This window comes from Equus quagga, chromosome 4 (genome assembly GCF_021613505.1).
Source record: "Equus quagga isolate Etosha38 chromosome 4, UCLA_HA_Equagga_1.0, whole genome shotgun sequence".
NCBI classification, from domain to species: Eukaryota; Metazoa; Chordata; class Mammalia; order Perissodactyla; family Equidae; genus Equus; species Equus quagga.
The window spans coordinates 32,709,896-32,734,104 of record NC_060270.1 but is presented as its reverse complement, the minus strand read 5'-3'; the positions used below and the strand labels follow the sequence as shown (position 1 = coordinate 32,734,104).

The 24,209-nt window shown below is 38.9% G+C and overlaps 1 protein-coding gene across 6 annotated transcripts in view; it reads left to right on the top strand.

Annotated features, from left to right (window-relative positions):
• Positions 1-24,209, top strand: part of TP63 (tumor protein p63) — a 93,882-nt gene that overhangs the window by 46,394 nt on the left and 23,279 nt on the right. For 4 of the 6 annotated variants that reach the window (XM_046658614.1, XM_046658612.1, XM_046658616.1 and 1 more), the window contains exons 3-6: positions 18,582-18,768; positions 20,983-21,098; positions 22,089-22,198; positions 22,869-23,005. In XM_046658614.1, coding sequence (XP_046514570.1) covers positions 18,582-18,768; positions 20,983-21,098; positions 22,089-22,198; positions 22,869-23,005 — 550 coding nt within the window. The remainder of the gene's footprint in view (positions 1-18,581; positions 18,769-20,982; positions 21,099-22,088; positions 22,199-22,868; positions 23,006-24,209) is intronic. The other 2 variants (XM_046658615.1, XM_046658613.1) reach the window with 1 other exon arrangement.

Here is a 24,209-nt window from a genome sequence, read left to right as displayed (position 1 = left end):
ATGGGCCTTCTTATCCTCCTCCCTTGCTCTTTTCTTTCTCCCTCTCTTCCTTTCTTCCTTTTTTTTTTTCTTTGTAAGGATCACATCTGTTTCCTTCCTCTTTTCCTTAGTAATGTTTCAAATTTGTTAGCAAGGGGAGCTGCTCTTAACAGTTTTATTTTATGATTTTTCTTGTTATTGCTAAAACGTTTTAATAGATATACTCTGTAACTCCACGACATAACTAAGTTACATTGCATTCTTTTCCCCGTTGGGGCTAATTAGAATATTAAGTTTATAAGGACTGCTAAAAAGCTAGCAAGATGAAGCATGTTTCCATCATAAACAAATGAACTGTAAAGAAATAGGAAGTAACATTATTATAAGATTTTAAGAAGTGTTGCAAGTAGAGGAAAGGGTTTGTTTAAATCTTTCTCCACCCACCACCTCCTACCCCCATCCCCAGCAAACACAGACACATACATATTAGTGGTCCACACAGTCCCTAATTATCAACCATGGAAATAGACATCTCAAAATTATCCTAGTTCTTATGGATTTATTTAAAAAGGGGAAGGAGAGCAAAAGTTTAAGACTTAGCTTAAAGGTATTAAGGAGCAAATCTGATCTAATTTATTAAGTTACACCTTTCCTTTTTGGCAGTATCTTAACAATACTGCTAGGAGCTCAGGATTTCAGCATGTTGACTTCCTGTGCTTATGTGGAATAAAGAAACTCAGTAATCTGCCCGTAAGATGGTGTAGCCTTGAAAGAAATTCTTCTTCTTGTTGTTCACTTGGAAACTTAGGAACAGCTGTAGTTGAAGGAACCCTAAGTCTCTTAGACTTTGCATAAATTCATTATAGCACACTTAAAAGCACCTGGTATCTTGAGTGTAATAAAAATACAGTAAGTCGAAGGAGATCAAGCATGGCCTCTGTTTATGTTTTGAACCATTTGCTACTCAATTCCCTCATTTTTAAATCCTATTATATTTACACCTGGGCATCCATTTTTCTGAGGTGAAAGGAATGAAGGATATAAAATATCAGAGTAACAATGATTCTCAACAATTATTGTTGGTACCCTCTCGGGGAGAGATTTAACCCTCTTTGCCAATCTGACTTAGTTCCTGCCAGAAGGACAGAACAGTAGCATTACAGTTTAAATATTGCAGGTAGAAGCACAAAGTGGAATCTGTACTGCTACCCCCACACAGAAAAAATGAGAATAAAATGTGATGCATTATTAGGAACGTCAGAAATAGTTGATCCAGTTACATTGATTTCAGTTATAATGGTAAAACTGGCATCCAATTTTTTTCTGTCTCTAATTTCTTTTCTTGTTTCTTGATTCACCCCAGAAGCATAGCTTCCCACTCATTAGCTAGGACTTGAGTCAAAGACTAGTCTTTAAAAGTGTGTTTTGAAAACACTTTGTGTCACTAAAATAATTTTCCTGGCTGCTGGTCTAGCAAGAAAGCTGCACAGTGGAAATAACTACTGAGACTAAACATGGTGACACAGTGATGGGAGCTGCTGCCCATCAAGCATTTACCCAGGACCCACCTCTGGACTCTAAATATTGCCTGGTTTCTCCCCATTTAACTCTCACAATGAGCTTTCATGGGTGGTGATATTGTCTCTATCTCAGAGATGAAGAACCTGAGGCTTGGGCAGACCATCACTTGGCTGTGGTCACACAAGGTCGGCAGTGGGTCAGACTATTTCTTCCCTAGTACCCTGAGCTGTCACCCTGCAGATTAGGAGCAAGGGCGCTGCTGTCAGGGGGACCTGGAGTTGAACCTGACGCTACCACTTAGTAGCTGCGAAAGACTGGGTAACTTATTTACCTTTTCTGAGTCTCAGTTCACTTATCTGGCAAATGAGAGTAATAGTATCTACCTTATGGGTCACTGTGAGGATTATATAAGTCATAAAGAACTTAGCAAAGTGTCTAGACTAACTCATGTTCAATAAGCATTCACTTGCTTTTTTAATATACATCAAACATGAGTCCTATTTCCTATAGCCGTATCACCCAGCCCCCAGTATTCGGGAAATTTGAGCATACATTAGGAATGGTGACTGTCATTCATTGAGAGGTGCAGATCCTAAATTTTTTTTTTTCATGCAGTAATCCTCAAAACTGTAGATGTCTATTCATAATTCAGTCTACTAATGGAAACCTGAAATTGGAAGCTATACAATTCTTTTAGGGATGAATTGCGTTATCTTTTCTTCTCAAAAGAAAAAAAAGCTGTTAAACTCTTGATATGTGTGTGTGTGTGTGTGAGAGAGAGAGAAATGGGGGATGGTAAGCACACACAGTAAGGGTTTGGAGGGTATTTGTTGCAATGTTTATAAGCCTACATCCTTGTGAGGTGATAAAAATTTTTTAAGCCCCCTCAAAAACCTTCTGGGACTTCGAAGCCAGAAAGCACTTTGGTATTTAGGTTTCATTATATTTGTGTCATAATTTTATATTCTGTTGTGCGTCAGCAATACTCATATATATTGGTGTTTCCAAAATGGTGAGTTTCTGGAGGGTAGGGACTTGGTCCCCACCCCTTCCTGTCCTAGCACGTACTACCGTGGCACACAGCAAAGACTCCATAAATGCCCAGGGAGACGCCAGACAATGTACCATATGATGTATATATATGTACAGTAGGTGCCTGGATTTGAAGTTAAAACCTAGATTAGAGACTTCACCTCATCTTCTACCCTTTGTTTGTGAGCAAACTAGCTTACCTATACTTGAGTCTCTGCTTCTTCATTAATGAAATGAGATAAAGATGATTTCCTCATAGAGTTAGCTGAGAATTAAAAAAATAGCATGTATGAAAATGGTCTATAAACTGTTAAGGACTACACAGATGAGTGAGTGATGGTGTCATGTATAGAATCAGTAGATGCTATTACCTTTTGTACTGTCTAGACATACTCTCCCATCTCATAAGACTGGCCCACCTAGCCTTCCAGTAAGGAATATCGCACAGACCTAAGCAAATTAACATGATTGGATAGAGGGTTCACTTTTAGGGTTAATTCACAACTGAAATTCCATAACAAGCAATGAATCTAGTGAAAGAGAAGGAGTGGGTTTGGCGTTATCTTGCAAAGGGTGCCTGGGCCGTTATGTAAGGATAAGGCTCTAAGTGCGTCGAGCAATGAATAGTTTCTAAACGTGTTTCTGTTCACGGGGAAGATGAAGGCTTCAGCAGGAATGACTGGTTTAGGAACTGTACACCATGAGTCATTTTAGAAGAGAGCACCAGAGTGTGTCTGGAAGTATAGACCATAACCTTCAACTCTGGCATCCAGAGGCTGAAGGACAGCCACCAGTGAGGGACTCCTGCTAGTTTGAGAGCCCCAGTGTGAGGCACTGTCCTGGACCAGGGGATAGGATACATTTCTGGTGGGCAGTGACCTGAGCTCTGGGCAGGACCACTGTCTTCATGACCCAAGGCTGCCTTCTTGAGATGCCAAAGTAGGGGCTAAGGAAAGATAGAGGGCATCAGGTTTGGGCCCCAAGGGGAGAGAAAAGACAGGTGTAGGAGCTCAGGGCTTTGTAGGCTGTTGGGAACAATGAATCACCCCAAGGGAGGAGAAAGACACTTTCTCTCCCTTAAGGGCAAATAATGGCTGAAACCCAGAGCAGTGCCCCAGAGGTGGCCTGGTCAGCCAGACATGCTACTGCTACATTGGGTGGAAAGCCGATGGTTGGCACAGATTGTCTCCTGTCTAGCGTGTGTGTGTGAGCCTAGGAAGCACTCTGAGGTGCCCACCAACCTGCCCCCACAGGTGACACCTTCTTGGAGAGAAGACCTATAGGAATGTTTTACAGTTAGAAGTCGCAGATTCTGCTTCTGTCTTATTGCTGACTTCTGGCGTGACCTCTCTTCTGCGTCTGTCCATTCATAAGTTGGGGGGTTAAATGACGTAGGTATGTCCAGTGGGGTGAGCAATAGGACTTCTCTGCCCACTAGGATTCCTGCTGGAAGAATTTTTATTCCACAGATAATTGTATCTTCCTGTATTTCTGGGGAATGCCTCGGTTTGCTTTACTGAGGGACATGGAGTACACGCCCGCCAGGTAGTTGGGAGAGTGGTTGGCAGGTGTTTAATGAGTGCTGGGAAGGAGACAAGTTCCCTGAAATTCCAGTCTCAGTTCTACTATTTATTGGAATGTCACTTTCAACGTTTGAGCCCGTTTCTACATGTGTAAAACAGGAGAGTCATCTCACTACATGGGTCTCCTCCTGCTGGTGTGACTTCAGGAAACCCTAAAGGTAAGCTAACATTTATTGAGTACCTGCTGTATACCAGTCTCTCTAACAAATGCCTTCCAGTGACTGCTTTGTGAAGGTAACTGGGAACGGTCTTACTGGTCAGGCAGGGTTGGCAGGGTGGGGGGTCAGGAGAGGCACTGGCGGGAGACAGAGAGGTCATTTTACCCTCCTGGGGAGATAAGGTTGCAAAATTACCAATCACGTCTGTCAAATCTTTTTAAACTGGCTTTCCAAATTCATCCCCTCAGGCAGCTGGAACAGGCTGGCAGGCTCCACCCCCTCCCCTTCCCCAGGTTGGTGCCAACATGTTGCCCTCCATCAGGGAGGCTGCAGCTGCCTCTCGGGCCAGTGCCCAGGGCTGGCCACAGAGCTGCTTGTGGCCTCCCAGAGAGGTCCCAGGGCACATTCCTCCCTGCCGAGGTTTGCTGCTTTCTGAAGCAGCCTAAGTGTCCCTCCCCCCTCCGCCCCCCACCTGCCAGGCCCTGTGGGCTCCCTCACGGCTGGTCTTCACGGTAAGCGGGTAGCAGACAGCCCACCTGCTTGATGTCAACATCTGTGGGCGCGGCCCCGGGAAGAATGTGCCGCTCCCAGCCCCAGCTCAGGTAATTAATCCCCACAACTGACAGGTGGCAACAGGCGGCCCTTTGGCTGGGCCCATCAGGAAAAGTGCTTGGAGGAAGGATTTTTTTTTTTAAACTATCAAGAGCACAATTCGTACATGTCTGGCAGCTAGACGACTGTGGCAGGAAGGGAGACGGGGAGGAGAAGTGAATACCTTGCCAGACGACTCTGGGGCCAATTTTGGGATCTCTTCCTGCCTGATCATTATGATGGATCCACTAGGATATGGTGTCCTGGGACCTGTTTGCAGGCTCAGTTTGCAGATTCCCCCCTTTCCCTTGAAGTAGACACAGTCCTAAGTGGAATGCTTTCGTTGTGAGTGAAGAAGTTGGAGCCCACGAGGGGAAATGATTTGCCTAAGATGATGCGGGAAGTCAGCGAGCGGGGCAGGTGGAGGACTAGAACCCTCTTTGGCAATGTTTACTGCCACATTATACACATGCCATTTAAAAATGGCGTGATAAAACTGTGGTCTGGTCACAGGAAGGATAATTAAATGGCTCTTGAGTGGTATTAGTTTTCTGCCTAACCTTTTAAAATTGACTTTTCAAGAGAACACACCACCCTACCCCCAAGCCACATACACACGTTCACACCCACCCCACTCCCCCGCCCTTTTTGTTTTTGGTATTTTGGGACACCATCCATCATAGCCATCATAGAACATTAACCTCGTGTTTGTTTAGACTGTATGTATTTACCTAAAACCTTTGAAGTGATCACTTCTTATTAAAAATTTTAAAGAAAAACCTCTCTTTCTAGATGTGAAATTTATAATGTTTCTTGAGTGAGTTTATTTGTAGATGACAAATCTGGAATATAGTCCATAATTAGTCCATATAATTGCATGTGATAAGGTTGTTCAGTATATTGCAAGCAGACCATACAGAGGTTGTGTCTAGCTGTTTCTAGCTAAGGCTCCTTTTGCATTTTAGTGAATTGGATATTTATACTTAATTTTTCAAAGCCTTTTGATCAAAGATTATATTCTGATCTTTATATTTTTATTTTCAACTATCTCATTTCTCCTCCCTATTCATCTTTCCCCCACCAAGTCAGCTGCCAGAAATTTGTTTTATCCTCTCTGAATACCCAATCTGTTCCGTTTGGTTTTCTTTCCTACCAGTCCCAATTATTGATTTTGTTCCCCTCCTACCCTTATAAAAGGGTCTTTTTAATTTGGCAATTCCAAAGAATACAGTTTAGACGAGAAAAAAAAATTAAGTCACTGAATGTTTTAGGATAGCTCTGTCTAAATGAAGACAGGCTTTGTACTTGATTGCTAAACTTGGATGAATGGAGTTGTGACAGCTTTTGGGCTTGCCCTTATTTTTTTCTCATCAAATATTTTAGGTTATTTGAGGTAGTACAGACTCCACCTTTCACCTCTTGTTTTCTTTGAACTCTCTGAAAATAAGAACTGTAAATTAGAAGTTCAGAGGCCAGCCTGGTGGCTTAGTGGTTAAGTTTACACTCTCCACTTCGCCAGCCTGGGGTTCTCTGGCTTGGATCCTGGGTGTGGACCTACACACCGCTCATTAAGCCATGCTGCGGTGGCGTCCCACATAGAAGAAATAGAAGGACTTACAGCTAGGATATACAACTATGTTGTGGGGCTTTGGAGAGAAAAAAAAAAAGAGGAAGATTGGCAACAGATGTTAGCTCAGGGCCAATCTTCCTCAAAAAAAAAAAAAAATGAAGAAGAAGAAGGAAAGAAAAAGAATTATACCTAGCACTTCCTATTAGTGAATGGTGGTTGTCTTTTAGATTATTTGTAAATCTTATTATTTTTCTTTTCTTTTATTTTAATCGACCCAAATTCATGTAGAAGGCCAGAAACGTTGTTGATGTATTTAAGCTTTGGCTTATGTTTTACTTTCTTTTTAAGACCCAGTTATCCTCAGACTAGGTCATTTGCCCTAAGGGTTAATGGGCCGCAGCTGCATCTGGGTTTATATGCTACGGTGGGCTAATGGCCAATAGGTCATAAAATACATAGTGTTATATTAGGAAAAAATTTAAAACATTTCCTTTTAGCAGGATAGTATGCCAGATGTGGATTTATCTGGAAGCTGACATTGTAACATCAGGATGGCGCTGACACTACCCTATACGGTTGCTTCCCTTGACGATGGATTGAGTAGGGAGGTGGTTTATATAATTATTGATTAATTTATTCCATGGAAGTTTATCCCATTCATATTCTTGGAGATTTGTGGGTCAAGGTAGCCTTTTGATTTGGGATTTGCATACAGAATGGCATTTCTTCTGGGAAAGATTGAAAGAATAAAGTTTTTTGTTTTTTGTTTTCTTTTTGATGGAGCAGGGAGGGAAGGACTTCGTTGCACATTTAGGAAAGGGAGCTGTTGAAAAATTATGCAGGTGTGTGCTGATATTAGCTGGCATCTCTATGCATTGTGATACTGAATTACCAGTCTGGCAGCCAAGAACGTGTAATATAGTATGTCTACTGAGGCAGGTGGTGATGGTGGGGTCGTACTTACTGGAATGTTTTTTTCCCTCTTCTCTTTGCAACATATTATTAGTAAAGGAGCTGAATTTACTCTTGTTTTCCAAAGTCCTCTGCAGTTATTTTATTTGAACATGATATTTGGCTTTGAGCTGCTCACTCCTCAATATGCCAAACTTCCCCCCATCCCAAAACAAAACAAAACTTAGGCAAAGCTCACTTTTCCATTTTGTCAGGGATATCGTATAGCAAGAAAGAGTTTAGTTCTCTTTCCAGGCCACTGTACAAATACTTTTCTCGTGAGGATGTTAAGACTGTAAGAGGAAATTTCCTTGAGGCCCAACAAAACATTTGGCTCTTTATTCTTGCTCATAGGCCAGTACTTCCTAAGCATAAACACACTATTGAATATGCATACATATACATAAGTACATGCTTTGATTCCTACTCTTTTTATATATTTGTGATCAGAAATCAGAAAGATTATCAACCCTTTGTTTTCCATATTCTTTTTAAAGAGTTACCTTGCCAATGTGCACCTGGTAACTGGATTTTCTAACAGATTTGCATTAGATCATAAAATATTTAAACTAGAAGAAACATTATAGATCATCTAACAGAGCTTCCTCATTTTCCCCTATGGATGATTAGCTCAAAGTTCAGAGAGATCACCTGAGTTGCCCGAAATTCCTTGGTGAGTGAGTGTCAGAAGGCCATGACCTCTTTTGAGAGGTCAATTACTTCTATCTTTGAAAGTAAATTCTTTCACGTGTTTTCTTTTTTTTCCCTCTAACACAGGATTTCATTCTCTAATTCATGTCAATATTTTCATAATTTAAAGAACCTTGTGTTCATCTGCTTTCTTACCTAAACGTGTGAAAAGAGTAGTACAATCCACTGCTGACTTATCAAACCTCAGACCTGATAGAATAAAATTGGTTCTTAAAACCACTTCATGTTCTTAAAAGCGTTTCATGTTATTCTTATGTTCAGGATCCCATTCTGAGAATATAGTTACAATTTAGGGAAGAACATCTCAATTCCTAGACAAACTTATTTACTAAACAGGACATGATATGGAGTCAAAAAGCAGTACAGAATATTCTTGTAATTCTGTAGGAAATTGATGATCATGTTTTTTAGATGACCTCTGAGCTTTATACTTCTTTTTTCTAATCATATTGTGTGTTTATGTGTATTCACTCTGGGACCAAATACACCAGTTCCCCTTGGGCCCCACTCTATGAGTGTTAAGACTGCATGATCCATGGGAAGAACATCGGTCTGTGTGTCAGGATGGTCCTTGTTGCTGAGTGTATTTGAGCAAGTCTTGTCTCCTCTCTGGGGCTCGAATTCCTCCTCTGTAAGTGAAGTGGCTGAACCAAATAATCTCTAAGTTTTTCCTGATCTGACTTTCTAAGAAAAGCTTAGCAGCCATATCTTAAGCTAAAAATGCCTTGAAACAGGTGACTCAATAACAGAAACACAGAACCAAGCCCTTGGTTTAAAATGTCAGTTTGGTTTTCTATGGAAACTTAGTCATTGGAGTCTGATGTAGTTGTAAAAGTATTAGCTTTCCAGAAGGAAGGAACTCCAAGTTCACCCTCACATTGCCTAGATTTGATTGTGAACCTTTAGAAATCATTTCTTCAGAGATGCTCTCCTGACCCTCCAAACTAAGTAGAGCCTTCATTTTGCCCCATATTCCTCTGCTTTTTCTTCAAAATATGTATCACAATTTTAGAAACTTATTTAATGTTAGTACTTCCTTTAAACCAATTCTCTTAGGATAAGGGACACTGTAAGTTTCTTGGAACCCAGGACAAAGCCTGGCATGAAGCAAGTGCTCAATAAATATCTGTTGAATTAATAAATCAACTTCACCTCTCTAAGCCTAAGTTTTATATGTGAAAATTCAGGGAGGAAGTTTTGGACAAGATGCTGTAATGTCCTGTCTGGGTTCTAACATCTTATTTCTATATTTCTGTCTTCTAAAATCATAAGTCTGCCACAATTTTACAGGTTGGTGCTGCCCACGCTAGTATTAATTAAAAATTTTAATTAGGAAGTATTTCAAGCATACAAAAAACAGTAAGTAAATTTAGACACCTGAGCATCTACCAAAGTGTTAAAATTTTTTTCCATATTGCTTCAAATCTTTTCTTTAAATAAAATGTTATGGGTAAGTAGAAGATCTCCCTCCATTCTATCTCATTCCCCTCTCTCCTTCCAACTGAAATATGTCTATATGTGAGACCGTGGATAAATCTTGAAAATGTGGAAAGTGGAAATAGCAAATTATTAAGGTTAAATTTGGACCAGTGTAATTTAAGTAAATTTTAAGGACACATAAAATTATATTGCATATGCTGTGGGTATGCGTGTGTGTATTTAAAAAATGTATGGAAGCAGATAAACCAAATTCATTTACTTTTTTAAACAAATGAATGTAGTAACTTCACATGGTTTAGAACTTAGTGATTACTAACAGATAAATATGAGCTGTGTGATTCATTGTAAATGGTTAATATTCAAACTTCAGTAGACTTTTATTATCTGGCAGCAAGCACTTTCTGACCAGGTTGAAATAATGTTTTCACAATGCACTCCAAATTATTTAAGCTGCATTAAACACTATCTGGAGGATCTTGGAAATATGAGGCTTTAGTAATAATTATAACACATAGCTTTTATGTTTGTCTTTGCAGTTAACTAATGCTTCTCATATCCATGACTTCTTTCCTCCACTCTAAGAGATGTATATTGTATATTATGTTTTTTTTCTATTTTATGTTTGTGAGAGGTGAAGTGATTGCATCAAGACCCAGGAAATAAATAGAAGAGGCAGATTTTAAATCTTGTGTTTTGACCCTTAGTCCAGTAAACGTTCCTGACGAGGTTCATGTAGGATAAGAGTCATTTTCCAATGCTCTTGGCTTTGAGAACTAAGCCCTTTCCTCTTTCACAACAAAATTGGCCTATTAATTCTGGTGTTACCTCATGCGACTTTAATTTCTTTGCCCAGAATGAAAACGAATTATCTTTTCTTTTCTCTATTTGTCAAAGAGTCCATTGACGAAGCCACGTCTCAGTTTGCTACTGAATATTGGGAGCCCTGTGTTAAACCAACTCTCATTCATTCTTCTTTCATTTTAGAAAAAGGATAAGCAAATAACTGGCATCATTTGTGCAAGCACCTTTTGTTCTAGTGAATAACATTTCTTGGTCTTTTTTTGGTGCTTCTACGCATATCTTTCATGATAAAAACTAGAAGGCTGGATTTTAGTGCGTCCCAAACATCTCTCCCATCTCTCCACCTTTTCATTCATTTCCACTGCCCTAGTCTAGGCTCTCCTCATTTCTTGCCTGAATGCTTCCTGATGAGAGTCTCTTCTTCCTACTTTGCTCCTATCTTGCCCCTAACAGCTTCGTTTTACTTAATATATAGAACAGATTAGGTCTTTCCCCTGCATTACAATCCTCAGTGAGTCTTCTTTGCCTGCTGGTAGAATCCAACTATTTCGGGTGACATCCAAGGCTCCTCAAAATCTGGCAACTGCCTTCCTAACTTAGCTACATCGCTTTCTATGCAGCTCCTCGTCTTTCCCCCAGCCCATCCATATTTCAACCGTAGTTAACTTCTCATTGTTTATACTCATGATGGTCTCTCTTTATAGAAAACTTGCTCTCTGCCTCTTGGCTCTCTCTTTCTCCCATTCTGGGTGTACCTTCTAGTTGGTGAATAACTTGTCATTTAGAGCCTAGTTTAAATATTACTACCTCTATGAAATCTTTCTTCTCTACTTTAATGGAATGCATTTACTTTTCTCTTTCTCTCTTATCCCCACCCAATCCATCAGCAAATCTGGTTAAAATATATTCAGAAAACCACTGTTTTCCACCACCTCCGCTGCTGGTCCAAACCACTGTCATTTTTACCTTGGATTATTTATAGTAGCCCCTTTACTGGTCTCGCTGCTTCCATCTTTGATCTAAAAAGTCTCTTCTTTACATAATAGACAGAAAGATCTTATTAAAAAGCAAATCAGATCATGTCACCTTCTCAGACCTCTCCATTAGCTTCCTATCTCACTTCAAGGAAAGCTGAAGTCCCTACCCTGGACTATAAAGTCTTTCATGATCCAGGCCCCATATTTTCTCTGATTTCTGATCTTATTCCCTACCACCGTGGCCTTTGCTCATTCCTCTCCAATGATACTGACCTCCATGACAGATAGATTTATCCCAGGACCTTAGCAGTTGCCGTCTCTGGTAATTGGAACATTTTTTCACCAGGTGTATACATGGCTCACTCCAGTGCTTCCTCTAGATCTTTCTTTAAATATTATCTTATCAAAGAATCTTTCCCTGATAACCCTAGATAAAATAATATCCTCCTCACACCAGATAATTACTGAATGATGTGCAAATGGGGAAAAGAAATTAATCTCATTTCTGGTTTACAATGGTAACTGATTAGAAGCTTCAAATGTAGTCCCTCTTAACTGTCCACTAAAATATTATGAATTCCAGAAAAACGCCTAACTAAATCGGACACTTAAGCTATTGACAGACTCCTGTAGCAATTTTATTACTTAAAACGCTGATGAAACGGAATTGAAAAATATCAAAGGGACATGAAAGATGCATGTACTAGCTCTGACTGTATCCTGCTATATTTGTGGAAAACTACAAGAGCAAATAGGGGTATATATTAAAACACACACACACACACACACACACACACACACACACAACTAAGTATAAAGGAACATCTTAAAGAATCAAAGAAAGCAAAAGCATCCTAGCAACTGGAAGAAATGTTTAGAAGATTGCTTTACTACAAAGCAATAAAATACAAGCTTTATAAAGTTGGAGAAGAAAATAAAAAACCTAGTGCAGCAGGCTGAGATGAAAAGACAACTGGATGAGATAAAAGCGGAAACAGATGAGATAAGGAAGGATGTTTGAAATGCAATAGAAGAATCAAAATTACTGTTTGTAGGAGAATAGAACAGAATTAACTCTAGAAAACCATACACATGATATGGAAAACAAATTTGAGAAACTTTTTCAGAACGCAAACTAAAGGAAAAGATGCTAACAGTTAGTGTCTTTGGTGGATAGAGAATGGCAAGCCAAAGTAAGCTTATGTGTTTCTGGAAATTAATAAGAGCAGAAGGAACAAAAGCGTAGTTAAAAGAGAAAAAAAAAACTATTGAGTTGAGTTCAAGCATGTCAATTGAAAGAGCTTACCAATTTCCAAGTAATTTCAAGGGAAAAAAATACATTTAGAAACATTCTCACTTTTTTTCTTTTAACAAAATAAAGAAGGAAGCAAAACCCTGTAAAGATCTACGGAGAAATAAGCTGGTTACTTAATTTAAAGGAAGAAAATTCAAGTTGATCTTGGACTTCGTTGCAACACTAAAATATGCATTGACTCAATTATCCAGTTTCAAGGGATCCAGCTAAAGCTAATTTAGATACTAAATATTTGTGTAATAACATGAGCTCTGCAGTGTTTTTTAAATATTTTAAAACTGGAGTAAATTTAAACCGGAGTAAAATTTTTAAACTGAGCAAAATTTATACTATATAAGAACTATATAAACTATATAAGGCATCTTTAAACAGATCATGGTTTATCCCTTTTTAATATTATAATTGCAACCACTTAAAATTATGTTTTTAAATTAGACCATGCTTATGAAAAGTTAAATAAAAAAAGATACAAAACTTTTTATAATATGCCTTCAGTGTGTATAAAGGTATGTGTATCTATGTTTGTATGTGTGGAAGAAAGTCTAAAATGTTAACGGCATATGTCTCTGGGTAGGGAGACTATGTCATATATTTTCTTTTTTCCAGAGTTTCTGTGTGTGCATGTTGTTGTAATTACAAAAAAACAAAACAAAACAAAAAACAGCCAAAAGCAAAACTAGACCGCTTTATAGAAAGGGAGAAGTTGGGAAGAGGTTTATAGATCTTTAATCTTCTATAGTTTCTTCTAATAGTGACAGCACTATAGGGAGAGAGAGTTTATACCATCAGACAAAGAGTCTGAAATGTTTGATATCCATCCAAAGAGCTGCTGGAAATTCAATGCGGTGGACTTGCATCACCAAAGAAATTCTTAGCTATAGCAGATTCTCTTTTCAGTTATAAAATTAATTAGGTTCTTGATTGATACCTGTAAGTAGGGAAAACCTAGCTAGAGATAAAAATAATCTTGGAACAGCAATGAAAAAATCAGTTTAGAGTGGTAAGAAAATGTGCAAAGGAAAAAATAAGTTTGAACTAGAAACGGAATCCATGAAACAAGCAGAAGTCTAAAGAAAATTATTTTTCTCTAAAGTGTAAGTGTGGTCCCTTATTATATTGGATATGAAGACTAACAGAACCTCCCAAAGAAATGCTTCATATGTTCCTCAATATTTAAGAATTAGATATATCAAAATTCTGTAGATATAGCTAAAGTAGTTCTTAGAGGGAACTTTATAGAATTAAATACTTATATTAGAAAAACATGAAAGTCTGAAATCAATGATCTAAGATACCACTTTAAAAATAAAGAAAAACAATAACAAATTGAACCATAGTTCTATTCTTGCAGGTAGGGAAGAATAAAAATTAAAATGCATGCATATTGGACAGGAAGAAGTAAAACAGGCTTTACTCACGGTTGACATGATCATCTACATAGGAAATCATAAGGTATGTAGAAAAAGCTACTAGAACTAACAAGGTTAGCAAGGTCACATTGATATATAGTCAATATAAAAAATCAATTATGTTTTTATTTACTAGTAAAAAACAATTAGAAATTTAAATTTTAAAAGTACCATTCATAACAATTAAAAAAATGAAATAACTGAAGGAATAGTCTAACAAAATGTGTACAAGATTTGCACACTGAAAAATATAAAACATTCCTGAAAGAAATTAAAGATGTCCTAATTAAATAGTGATATATACCATATTCATGGATTAGAAGACACGATATTGCTGAGATATCAATTCTCCCCAAGATGACCTATGTATTTGACACAATCTCATTCAAAATCCTACCAGGCATTTTTGTGGGAATCAACAAACTGCTTGTAAATTTTATATGGAAATTCACAGGACCTAGAATAGCCAAAATAATTTTGAAAAAGAACAAAATTAAAAGACTAAGATTACCTGATTTTAAGACTTGCTATAAAGTTAGAGTAATCCAGACAGTGTGATACTGATGTATGAATAGACATGTATAAATCAATAGAAAAGAGGACAGTGTTCAGATAAACACTTGAAAACATGGTCAATCAATTTTCCGAAAACATGCCAAAGCAATTCAACAGGGGGAAAAGATAATCTTTTCAACAAGTATTCCTGGGACAACTGGATATTTGCTAAAAAGAAGAAGAAGAGGAAGAGGAGGAGGAACAGGAAGATGAGGAGGAGAGTTGACTGAAAACAGACACAGGACTAAATGAAGAGCTAAGACTATAAATCTTCTACAAGAAAACATTGAAAATCCTTCTAACGTTGGGATAGGCCAAGATTTCTTAGGATACAAAAAGCATGAACCTTAAAGGCAAAATATTGATAACTCCTGAAAATTAACTGTATTAAAAAAAACATGGAAAAGGAATATAAAAGGCAAGCTACAGACTGGGAAAAAACATATTAAAAAAAAGTATATGTGATAAAGAACTTATATCCAAAATATCTAAAGAATTCTTTCAACTCAAGAACACAAGCAATCCAATTAAATTTTTTTTTTAAATATGAAAGACTTGAACAGACACTTCAAAAAATAAATAACAAATAAGGGTATGAAATAATATCAAATGAATATAAATATATTTGTATTTTTTACAAAGAATTATAAATACACCGTAGGCCAGGGAGATGGAATGTAGTACTAGAAAAATATTAAATGTCATCACAGGACCGATTTGCAAACAGTGAAGCAAATAGTGTAGCAGAAGCTTGGCTTTGTAAAGAACGGATGGCACCAGACCATTTCAGTCCCTCTAGTTACTGAACCACAGGTTTGGTAGTTTATCAGAAGCAATAATCAGAATGTGTCTTGGCCCTGGCCAGATATTTAGACTTAGTCAATATGAAACTTCATCACTAAAATTGGAAAATATGGCCTACAGTACTAGATGGCATTCTAGCTGTGGGGTGATATCTACATTGTTCTGGCCTAGTGTAGAGAACAGAGGAAGAACATGAGTGTTCCAGACAGGAAATAGCATGTCTGAACTGTGGGTGATGAATGTATGGTGTGCTTGAGGCATTAAGATGTTTGCATGGGTGGAACATGGGGTGGGAAGTGTGTGTGATTAGCAGGTAGGGGGAGAGAATGAGAGAGAGATGGAGCCAGAATACAAACGAGAAAGAGCAGGACCTTATTCTTGAATTCCGCAGAGCTGTACCGGAAGTCCTGACAACTGGTCCTAGCATCCAGGGCAGCTTCCTCCTGGTGCAGGGTTTTATCAGTTGTATCGCTTGCTGCTTCTCCCTGTAATTAAATGAGCAAAACATTGTAAGACTGAGAAATAAATACAGAGGAATTTTTGATGTTAAGTGGACCACTTCTGATCTCCATTTCAATGTTACAGAAGACTGTCTACCTTTTAAGTCGATTCAGAAATTGGTCACGTTGTTGGGAATTAGAACAACGTAAAAGTACAAAAATTTGCACTCCTGAGGCAAGAGAATAGAGAGGTGAGAGACCGTTGTTACAGAACTAGGGCAGACTCATATACTGGTTTCTAACCAGCTCTTCTCTGTGACCTCAGGCAAGTCCTCTCTATGCTTTAATTTTCTTATCTATAAAATGAGGATAATAATACTGATCCATTATCTGTTACCTACAATTCTGAAATTTAAGGAGCTCTGAAAACGAAAAAATGGTTTGGTTTGGTTTGGTTTGAATTTTGTAAGTTGGCGGCAAACTCTTTTGATGGTGAAACCTGGCGTGAACTTCGAGGCTTTATCGTCTTTTCCCTGTTGGTGTGACTGTTCATGACTTCTGAAGAAATGTTGAGGTTTGATGACGGGGTGCTGCCCTAAATCCTACTAGAGTGTTTATAATATATGCTCTATGAACTTTACTCCCTTTCTAAAATCCAAACAATTCTGGATTCTGAAACCTCTGGCCCCAGGGATTGCAGATAAGAGATTGTATAGCTGTAATATCTTCCTCATAGGGTTGTGTGAGGATTAAATTTCTTACAACACAACTCAGAAGATGGTGAAGCTATTATGACTTATCATTATTTAGGCTCAGAAATTAGATCTCCCACTCCCATCCCCGAGATTGAGTGAGGATTAACACCTGATGATGGCTAAGTTTATTCTTAGTACTTTTGTATTTCAGTCTGTCAAGTTTGATTTATAGTATATCAATTATTGAACTGGAATGTTTCTCTGAACTCTCCTACTCTGAACACTTATCCTTCTTTTTATGCAATCTTTACATACTTGGATGGATGCCTTCAGGTGTTAGCTGTTATTCGCCTTCAGCTGTTTGCTGACAGACTTATTTTTCAATCATCTTTCCTAAGGTGCATCTTATGAAACTCATGGTTAGATTGTACATCTCCTAACTAAAACACCAACGGATTTGCTTATTTTCTTGGAGTTCTCAGTAAAAGTGAATTCTTAGCATATCCTAAGACAATGTCTTTGTTTGTAAAGTCATTGGTTAAAAACATTAGAGCAAAAATATCCATCTATGTTTCTTTCAGTGTTTCCCAAATAGAATTTTATTTTTGTGGCTGATTTTTGGCATTCTTCTTATTTCTTCAACCTGTGTAAAACCCTTTTGCTGTGTCTAATCCTTGACCTGTGGGCATGGAGAACTGATTATGCAATACGCTGCTAGTACCGGGAAATTTTTAACTGAAAATTTCATATACTGAAATACTTGGGATTAAAAGAAAGATTATCTAAATAAATATTATATTTCAAAAGGAACAGTTAAAGCAATTATTTTTCAATGTGCCTTTTGGTAGGATATTTGCTTTTAGTCAGAGTTGGGTTGGAACATACCAATAATGAAACCCTTTGCCACTCTGGCTCCTGCCCCCCAGCGTCCTTCCCCTGGAACGATGATACTGCCAGTTTATCGTTGCAACCCGTGTGTGTCTGTTTACCTTTGTTTGGGTAAGTGTTACTAGGTGCCCTACTCTTGGCCTGCAATTCCAGTGCCTGGGTGGTTTCATTCCAGCATCAGAATGAGTAGGATTGCAGTGATGGGGCGTTGACCCAGAGAACAGGGGGCATACGATTTAAAATAGTGTAAAAATTAGAATGGAGACTTTCTGTACTAGTTCAGAGGTAAGAAGGGGAAGCAGCACAGAATAGGACCTTTTTTCCCTTCTATTCTGTTCTGGGTCTCATGCTTTCTCCACCTTATTTTGCCAATTCTACAACAAACCAACCAACCGCTGAACGTCCTCTCCTTGCAGAAGCACGTATGGGGAGGAAGAGTTTTGGTCCCTTGTGAGTGAAAAGACGTACATCTTGATCCTTTTGCTGCCATGATTTGCTGAGTTACAGTAGGCCAGTCCTTTATTTCATGAGAGAATAGGACCAAATGTCCCTGTCCGGATCTCACATTCTCCGAGGCTATGATATTAGAAGATAAGTGCAGTCGTTTGCGGCAACTTCTGCTTTGCAATTTTCTAGTTGGTTGACCTCAAGTAAAATCTCTACTCTCTGCCAGATATTCCATCTTACAAAAAAATTTCCATAAACCCTAATTCCTATGAGCTGCTCTGGAGTATTATTAAGGGCACGATTAATTACAATCTGTTTAATATCATTCAGTGCATGAGAATATTTTTTTTTTCCATTTAGTTTTCTGGTACTCTATAAGGCTGCTCATGGTATCAATCATTTAAACTCCTCTGAGCCTCAGTTTTTCGTCCTAACGAGAAGATAACAGGAAATAATGGCATAAATGTGCTTTGATAAATGTGAAACCTTTTGTAGACATAGAATTTTATTTAAAGTAGGAAAAAATGGTTGATTTGATTAATGAATATAACTCCAATAAGATTGCTAGATGTTGTGTATATTGTAGCTAATGGTAAACATGCAGCCTTTATAGGCTGTAAAAAGTGACCATATTTTCCTTGCTCTGATTTGGAATGTAACGATATCTCCTTTTGGTTCTTTCCTTTCCTCCACCATTGGCCCATCTCTAAGCAGTATTCCACTGAACTGAAGAAATTGTACTGCCAAATTGCAAAGACATGCCCCATCCAGATCAAGGTGATGACCCCACCTCCTCAGGGTGCTGTCATCCGTGCCATGCCTGTCTACAAGAAGGCCGAGCATGTCACTGAGGTGGTGAAACGATGCCCCAACCATGAGCTGAGCCGTGAATTCAACGAGGGTAAGAAGATTAGGAATTTGTGGCTGTTCAACTAAATTTCTTGAAAATAGACATCTTGTGGAGATTTTTGTTTGGGGCCCACCTACCTGCTTCCAACCTCTGCTATCTGATGGCAGCTCAGTGTGTCTTTTTGGCTGACAAAGTGTCTGAGAATAATGATAAATAAGTTGAGAGTTCTCACAATGGTTGAACTGTTTAACTTAATATCGATAATTACTAGATGACCTGGACTTGCCTCTCTGCTCTCTACTGCCTCCTATCTATTTTTTTTTTTTTTTTTAATGAGAGGTTGTAAGGAGAGCAACATGATATCCAGTCTGTTCAGCCCAGGCCAGGGAATCCTTTAGCTTGAGTGCCTTTTCCAGAGTGATTGTCAAGGCTAGACCAATTGAGAGCTGGAATAGTAAGAGGAAGGAGCATGAAACATTAGAAATACAAGAAAATAGAAGAGGAAAGTGGGAAAGAAGAAAAAGAAATGAAGACAAATAATGAGCAAGAGGAGAAAATAGAAGATCTAGAACATAAGCTGGGGAGGGGCGACAGAAAGTGAAGCACTAGGAGTCAGGGAAGAGGTATCTTGGAGCCACATTTAAGCTTTGTATTCATGGAGAAGTCAAGTCCCATGTTCTGAGCCTCAGATGCAACAATAGCTTTACAGAAGAGGTCACTATTTCCAAGGGTTCCCTTACATCTGATATTCTAAGTTCTATGAAGTGGGGCTAAGTAAAGAACACAGAAAAGTGGAAAGAAAGGACAGGAGAATGCATAAGGATCCATCAAAGAGTGATGAGGGTACCAGAAGGTTGGGAGTTAGGATCCTTTATATAGAAAATATATTAAAAAATAGAAATATGGGTACGTAGCTAGAATGTGTGAATATAGAGAATATAATGGATGATAGAGAAAAATTAATGGAGAAAGAGAGCAGATACAAATTTAAAAAGAGAAAATCAAGTTAAAATCCACCTTAACACAACTATTTTTTTTTAAATGTTTGATCAATTCTTTTTTTTGTTTTTTTAAGATTTTATTTTTTTCCTTTTACTCCCCAAAGCCCCCCGGTACATAGTTGTATATTCTTGGTTGTGGGTCCTTCTAGTTGTGGCATGTGGGACGCTGCCTCAGCGTGGTTTGATGAGCAGTGCCATGTTCACGCCCAGGATTCGAACCAACGAAACACTGGGCTGCCTGCAGCGGAGCGTGCGAACTTAACCACTGGGCCACGGGGCCAGCCCAACACAACTATTTTTCACACACTAATTTCTAGTCCTTGTCCACATGACCTCAGTCATTCCTTTGCATCTTGCTTTTCATTTAACAATGTGCCATAAAGATTATTCCTCATAGCTGGGCTTCATTATAGGTTTCCATAATTGCCTTTGCTCCATCAAGATGACATAACTGTTTTTTAAAATTGTTTTCTCATTGTTTGACATAATAGTTGTTTTCAGTTTTTGCCGTAATAGATGATACTTCAGAGAGCATCTTGATACACTTATCTTTTTACTCTTATTAAATACCAATTTTTGTAGAATAAGAATACCTTGTCAAAAGTTAAGAACACCAATATGGCTCCAATTCTCGGAGCAGCCTCTTTCTTTTGGAGCTCTGCCAAATACCACAATTTTGTGAAACTTTGCCTATGCTCTTTTTAAAATTTGTGTCCCCTTTCTTATCCTCCAATCTGGGGCATTTTTAGCACAACAAACCAGTAAGTTTCTCATCTCCAGGACCAAAGCAAAGTCTAAAGATGGAAACTTTATGATGGAGAAGAGAATAGGCAAAGTGAAAGTTATGTCCTTGCCATCCGTTCCCATTTATTAAGTATTTTGCTGATCAATTTTTGGGCAGCATCTTCTCTCAAGCTGATTTTTTAAAATTAATTTTCTCCTTTTTTTCCTTCCATTTTCCAGGGATGCTGGCAAAATTCCCTCTCTGTGTCAGGTCAGAGACATAGTCATAGAGTTCTGTGAAAGCTTGAGTCATTAACCTTAGGCACCAGAAACATAGGACTATTTCCTTACATATAGATGTGCATTCCAGTCCTTTCTGTTGCTATAAAGCTTTTGGCAGCTTCATGTATTAGATGTCTAGTAACAGGATCTGTTCCTTTTTTCAAGGATGTATATTTCCTCTATTACATGAACTATTCTGTCCATGCGGTTTCATTTTGAGGGTGAGGAACTAACTATTTTGTCCTTCTCTGTTCTGCAGGACAGATTGCCCCTCCTAGTCATTTGATTCGAGTAGAAGGGAACAGCCACGCCCAGTACGTAGAAGACCCCATCACAGGAAGACAGAGTGTGCTGGTACCTTATGAGCCACCACAGGTAAAAAGATAAGGAGTGGGCAGACTTCAGAGAGCATTAGTTTCGCTGATAGAGGGTGTTTCAAGCAAGTATTTCTGTCATAGGCCTTGTCATCAAATATGTAACCTTTTTTATATTTCTTCTCTCCCTCTTCTCCACAGATCTCTTCTCTATCCCCTTCAAAACTCCTGAATTTGTACTACGTTAACTTGCTAACATGGCTCTGTGCTCATGTTCCCGTCTTAAAGGCAGATAGCAATTGAACTTGCAGTTGGGTTAATACATGACATTATCTTATCCGGAGAATTTAATTGGCAATTATAGTGGATGTGCATCAATCCTGGATGCAAATATCCTTAAACTAGCCTGCAGATGGGAGACCCTAAGACGTTATCCCTTAGCTGAAGTTTGAATGAACAGCTGGCAGATTGGAAAACTAGAATGGGGAAGTGCAAAGAACACTGGAATAGTGAGACCGGGTCTTTTAGTTTGCTGCCTTGCTGTGTGGATCTTTAGCTTGTGACTCTCCCTCTCTGGGCTTCAGTTTCCTCATCCATATGTGAGCACTTTGGATTAGATGATTTAATTCTGAGGACCTTTTAAGCTGCAGAGTGTTATTTATGGAAGTGTACACTAGGTTATACTGTTTCATCCAAATAGGGCAAATACCCCGGAGCCTTGTTGCTATAGTTGGTAATTTTTTCAGCTCTCCCTTTTCAATAATATTCATATATGTGAGGTACGCTATTTGAACTGGGTGATAAAGATCAGTTTGCAAATGAATAGGGTCAAAGATCATTGTTTTTTAAAGCCTGTCTCACCCAATATAGTGTCCAATGTTGCAAACATTAGCTTTAAGCTTCCCAAGAGGCAAGGCGAAGAGGAATCTATAATGAGTTTTAGAGCTCGCTTCATCAGAAGTGGAGTTGTTTACATAGTGGAAAGAATCAAGAAGGAAGAATATGAGTTCAAACCATTGTTAACACAGGCTCTCTTTCCCTCTGTGTTCAGGTGGGCACTGAGTTCACGACGGTCTTGTACAATTTCATGTGTAACAGCAGCTGTGTTGGAGGGATGAACCGCCGTCCAATTTTAATCATTGTTACTCTGGAAACCCGAGAGTAAGTGGCAGTGGCATAATTGTCACTCTGCAAAAACCCTGGGCAGAAGGCAAAGTGAAATTGAGTCTGCTTTATCATTTACTTCGCGTGGACAACAAAGAGCCACCCTTGATTTTGTCCTTTGTGTTTTAAATCCTTGCTGCAAATGCTTACATAAAAGATCTAAGAAAATGGAGACGGAACAGAGGGGATAAAGGCAGAGGGGAAAAAAAAAAACTGAGAAGGCATGCAAGCCACTTCATACCTGAATTCTTGACATTTGACTGGAATAGTTTCTGATTAGACAGTGTTTGTTTTCATGTGGCCCCCACGGCATTTAACAGTTTCTTTGAGTAAGTCTGGGCTGCCTAAGGGGATTTTATCCGGAGACATCCACTGGCTTAACTCAAGTTTCCTTCAAAATATGTAGCTAAATACAGCTGTTCTGCTAATGGCTTCGAGGTTCTTTGCGGAACAAATGGAATGTTATTTACTAATATTGCTTGTGGCATGTAAGCACTTTTGTGTTCTGCCAAATGCTTTTGGGTCCGTTCTCAAAGCAGCCATGACTGAGCTGCTGGTGGTGGTGCACTGGTGATGGTCAGTGTCAGAAGTGGAAATGGGAGCACTCCAGGGAAGTTTTAAAATTCTTTTAATTTAACCCTTTCTTCCCCTCTTCTCTAATTCCTAGTGGGCAAGTCCTGGGCCGACGCTGCTTTGAGGCCCGGATCTGTGCTTGCCCAGGGAGAGACAGGAAGGCTGATGAAGACAGTATCAGAAAGCAGCAAGTGTCGGACAGCACAAAGAACGGCGATGGTACGAAGCGCCGTAAGTAGCTGTAGTGGCCAAATGGGGTAGGGTTGAGTCTTCTCCAGATACGGGGGCTTGTGAGGGATATTTGAGAAGCTGCATAATAAGACCTAAGGGCTTTAGGGGCAAGGCTAAATTGAGGCCTCAGAGCTGGTGAGAACAGCTATAACATTGATGGAAGTGCTGAAATGGACTCCAGGGTTGCACTACAGCTTTACAAAAGTGGGTAGTCTTTGTGAGGATTTCTTAGTCCAGCAATCCTCAAAATATGACTCCCAGACCCGGAGCATCAGCATCATCTGGAAACTGGGTAGAAATGCAAATTCTTAGTTCTCAGGCTTGCTGAATCAGAAACTCCGGGTCTGAGGCCCAGCTATAGATATTTGTAAGCCCTCCAGGTGACTCGAAGGCCAGCTAAAGTTTGAGAGCCCATATCTCAGCCTATTGGTATCAGTTTATCTTTCTGTTATTGAGCATGAGGGCTGAAAATAACAGCTGCCTACCTCATGAGTCTGTGGGAACAGGGAGATTTAAGAATGCATTTCACAAAGCATAGCCTGGGGAATATGGAGATCTGGGTTTCACTGAGTCTGGACGTGACAGATATGACCCTCTTGGGACATCAGTGACCTCATGTGTAGTGAGTCTAAGGATTTAGTCACTTGTTTTCAAACTTCTTTTCAAAAATAAAATATTTCAAGGAACCCACGATGCAAAATAGATGAAAGCAAAGCTGCTCTAGTTGGAGGGCACAGGACTTGGGGGTGGTCTGGGGCTCCACACTCTGCTCACAGCCACACCTTGCCCATGAGGTATACCCCCACAGAGGCCTAGCCCTCCAGGTAACAAAGTTTGAAAACTACTGATCCACATGTGCTTCTAACTTGTGAGATTTCACTCTGGAAGGTGCCTTGCATAAGCCTGATATCACTACAAGTATTTTAAAGTACACCACACTATGATTTATTTCATGAAATAAGGTTTTAATCTTATTGCTGATTAGTATCGAGAAGAAAGAGAAATTGTATTGTGTTTTACAGAACAACAGAATGCTATGACAACTAGTCACCATCAACTTCTTGTCTAGCATGATTTGCTTTGTCTGTTAGTCTCTTACTCTCTCTCATTATTCCTCAAGAAATCATGTATAAATATTATTTTTATATATATATATACATGAGATATATATATATATATATTTATATTCTATACATGTAAAAAC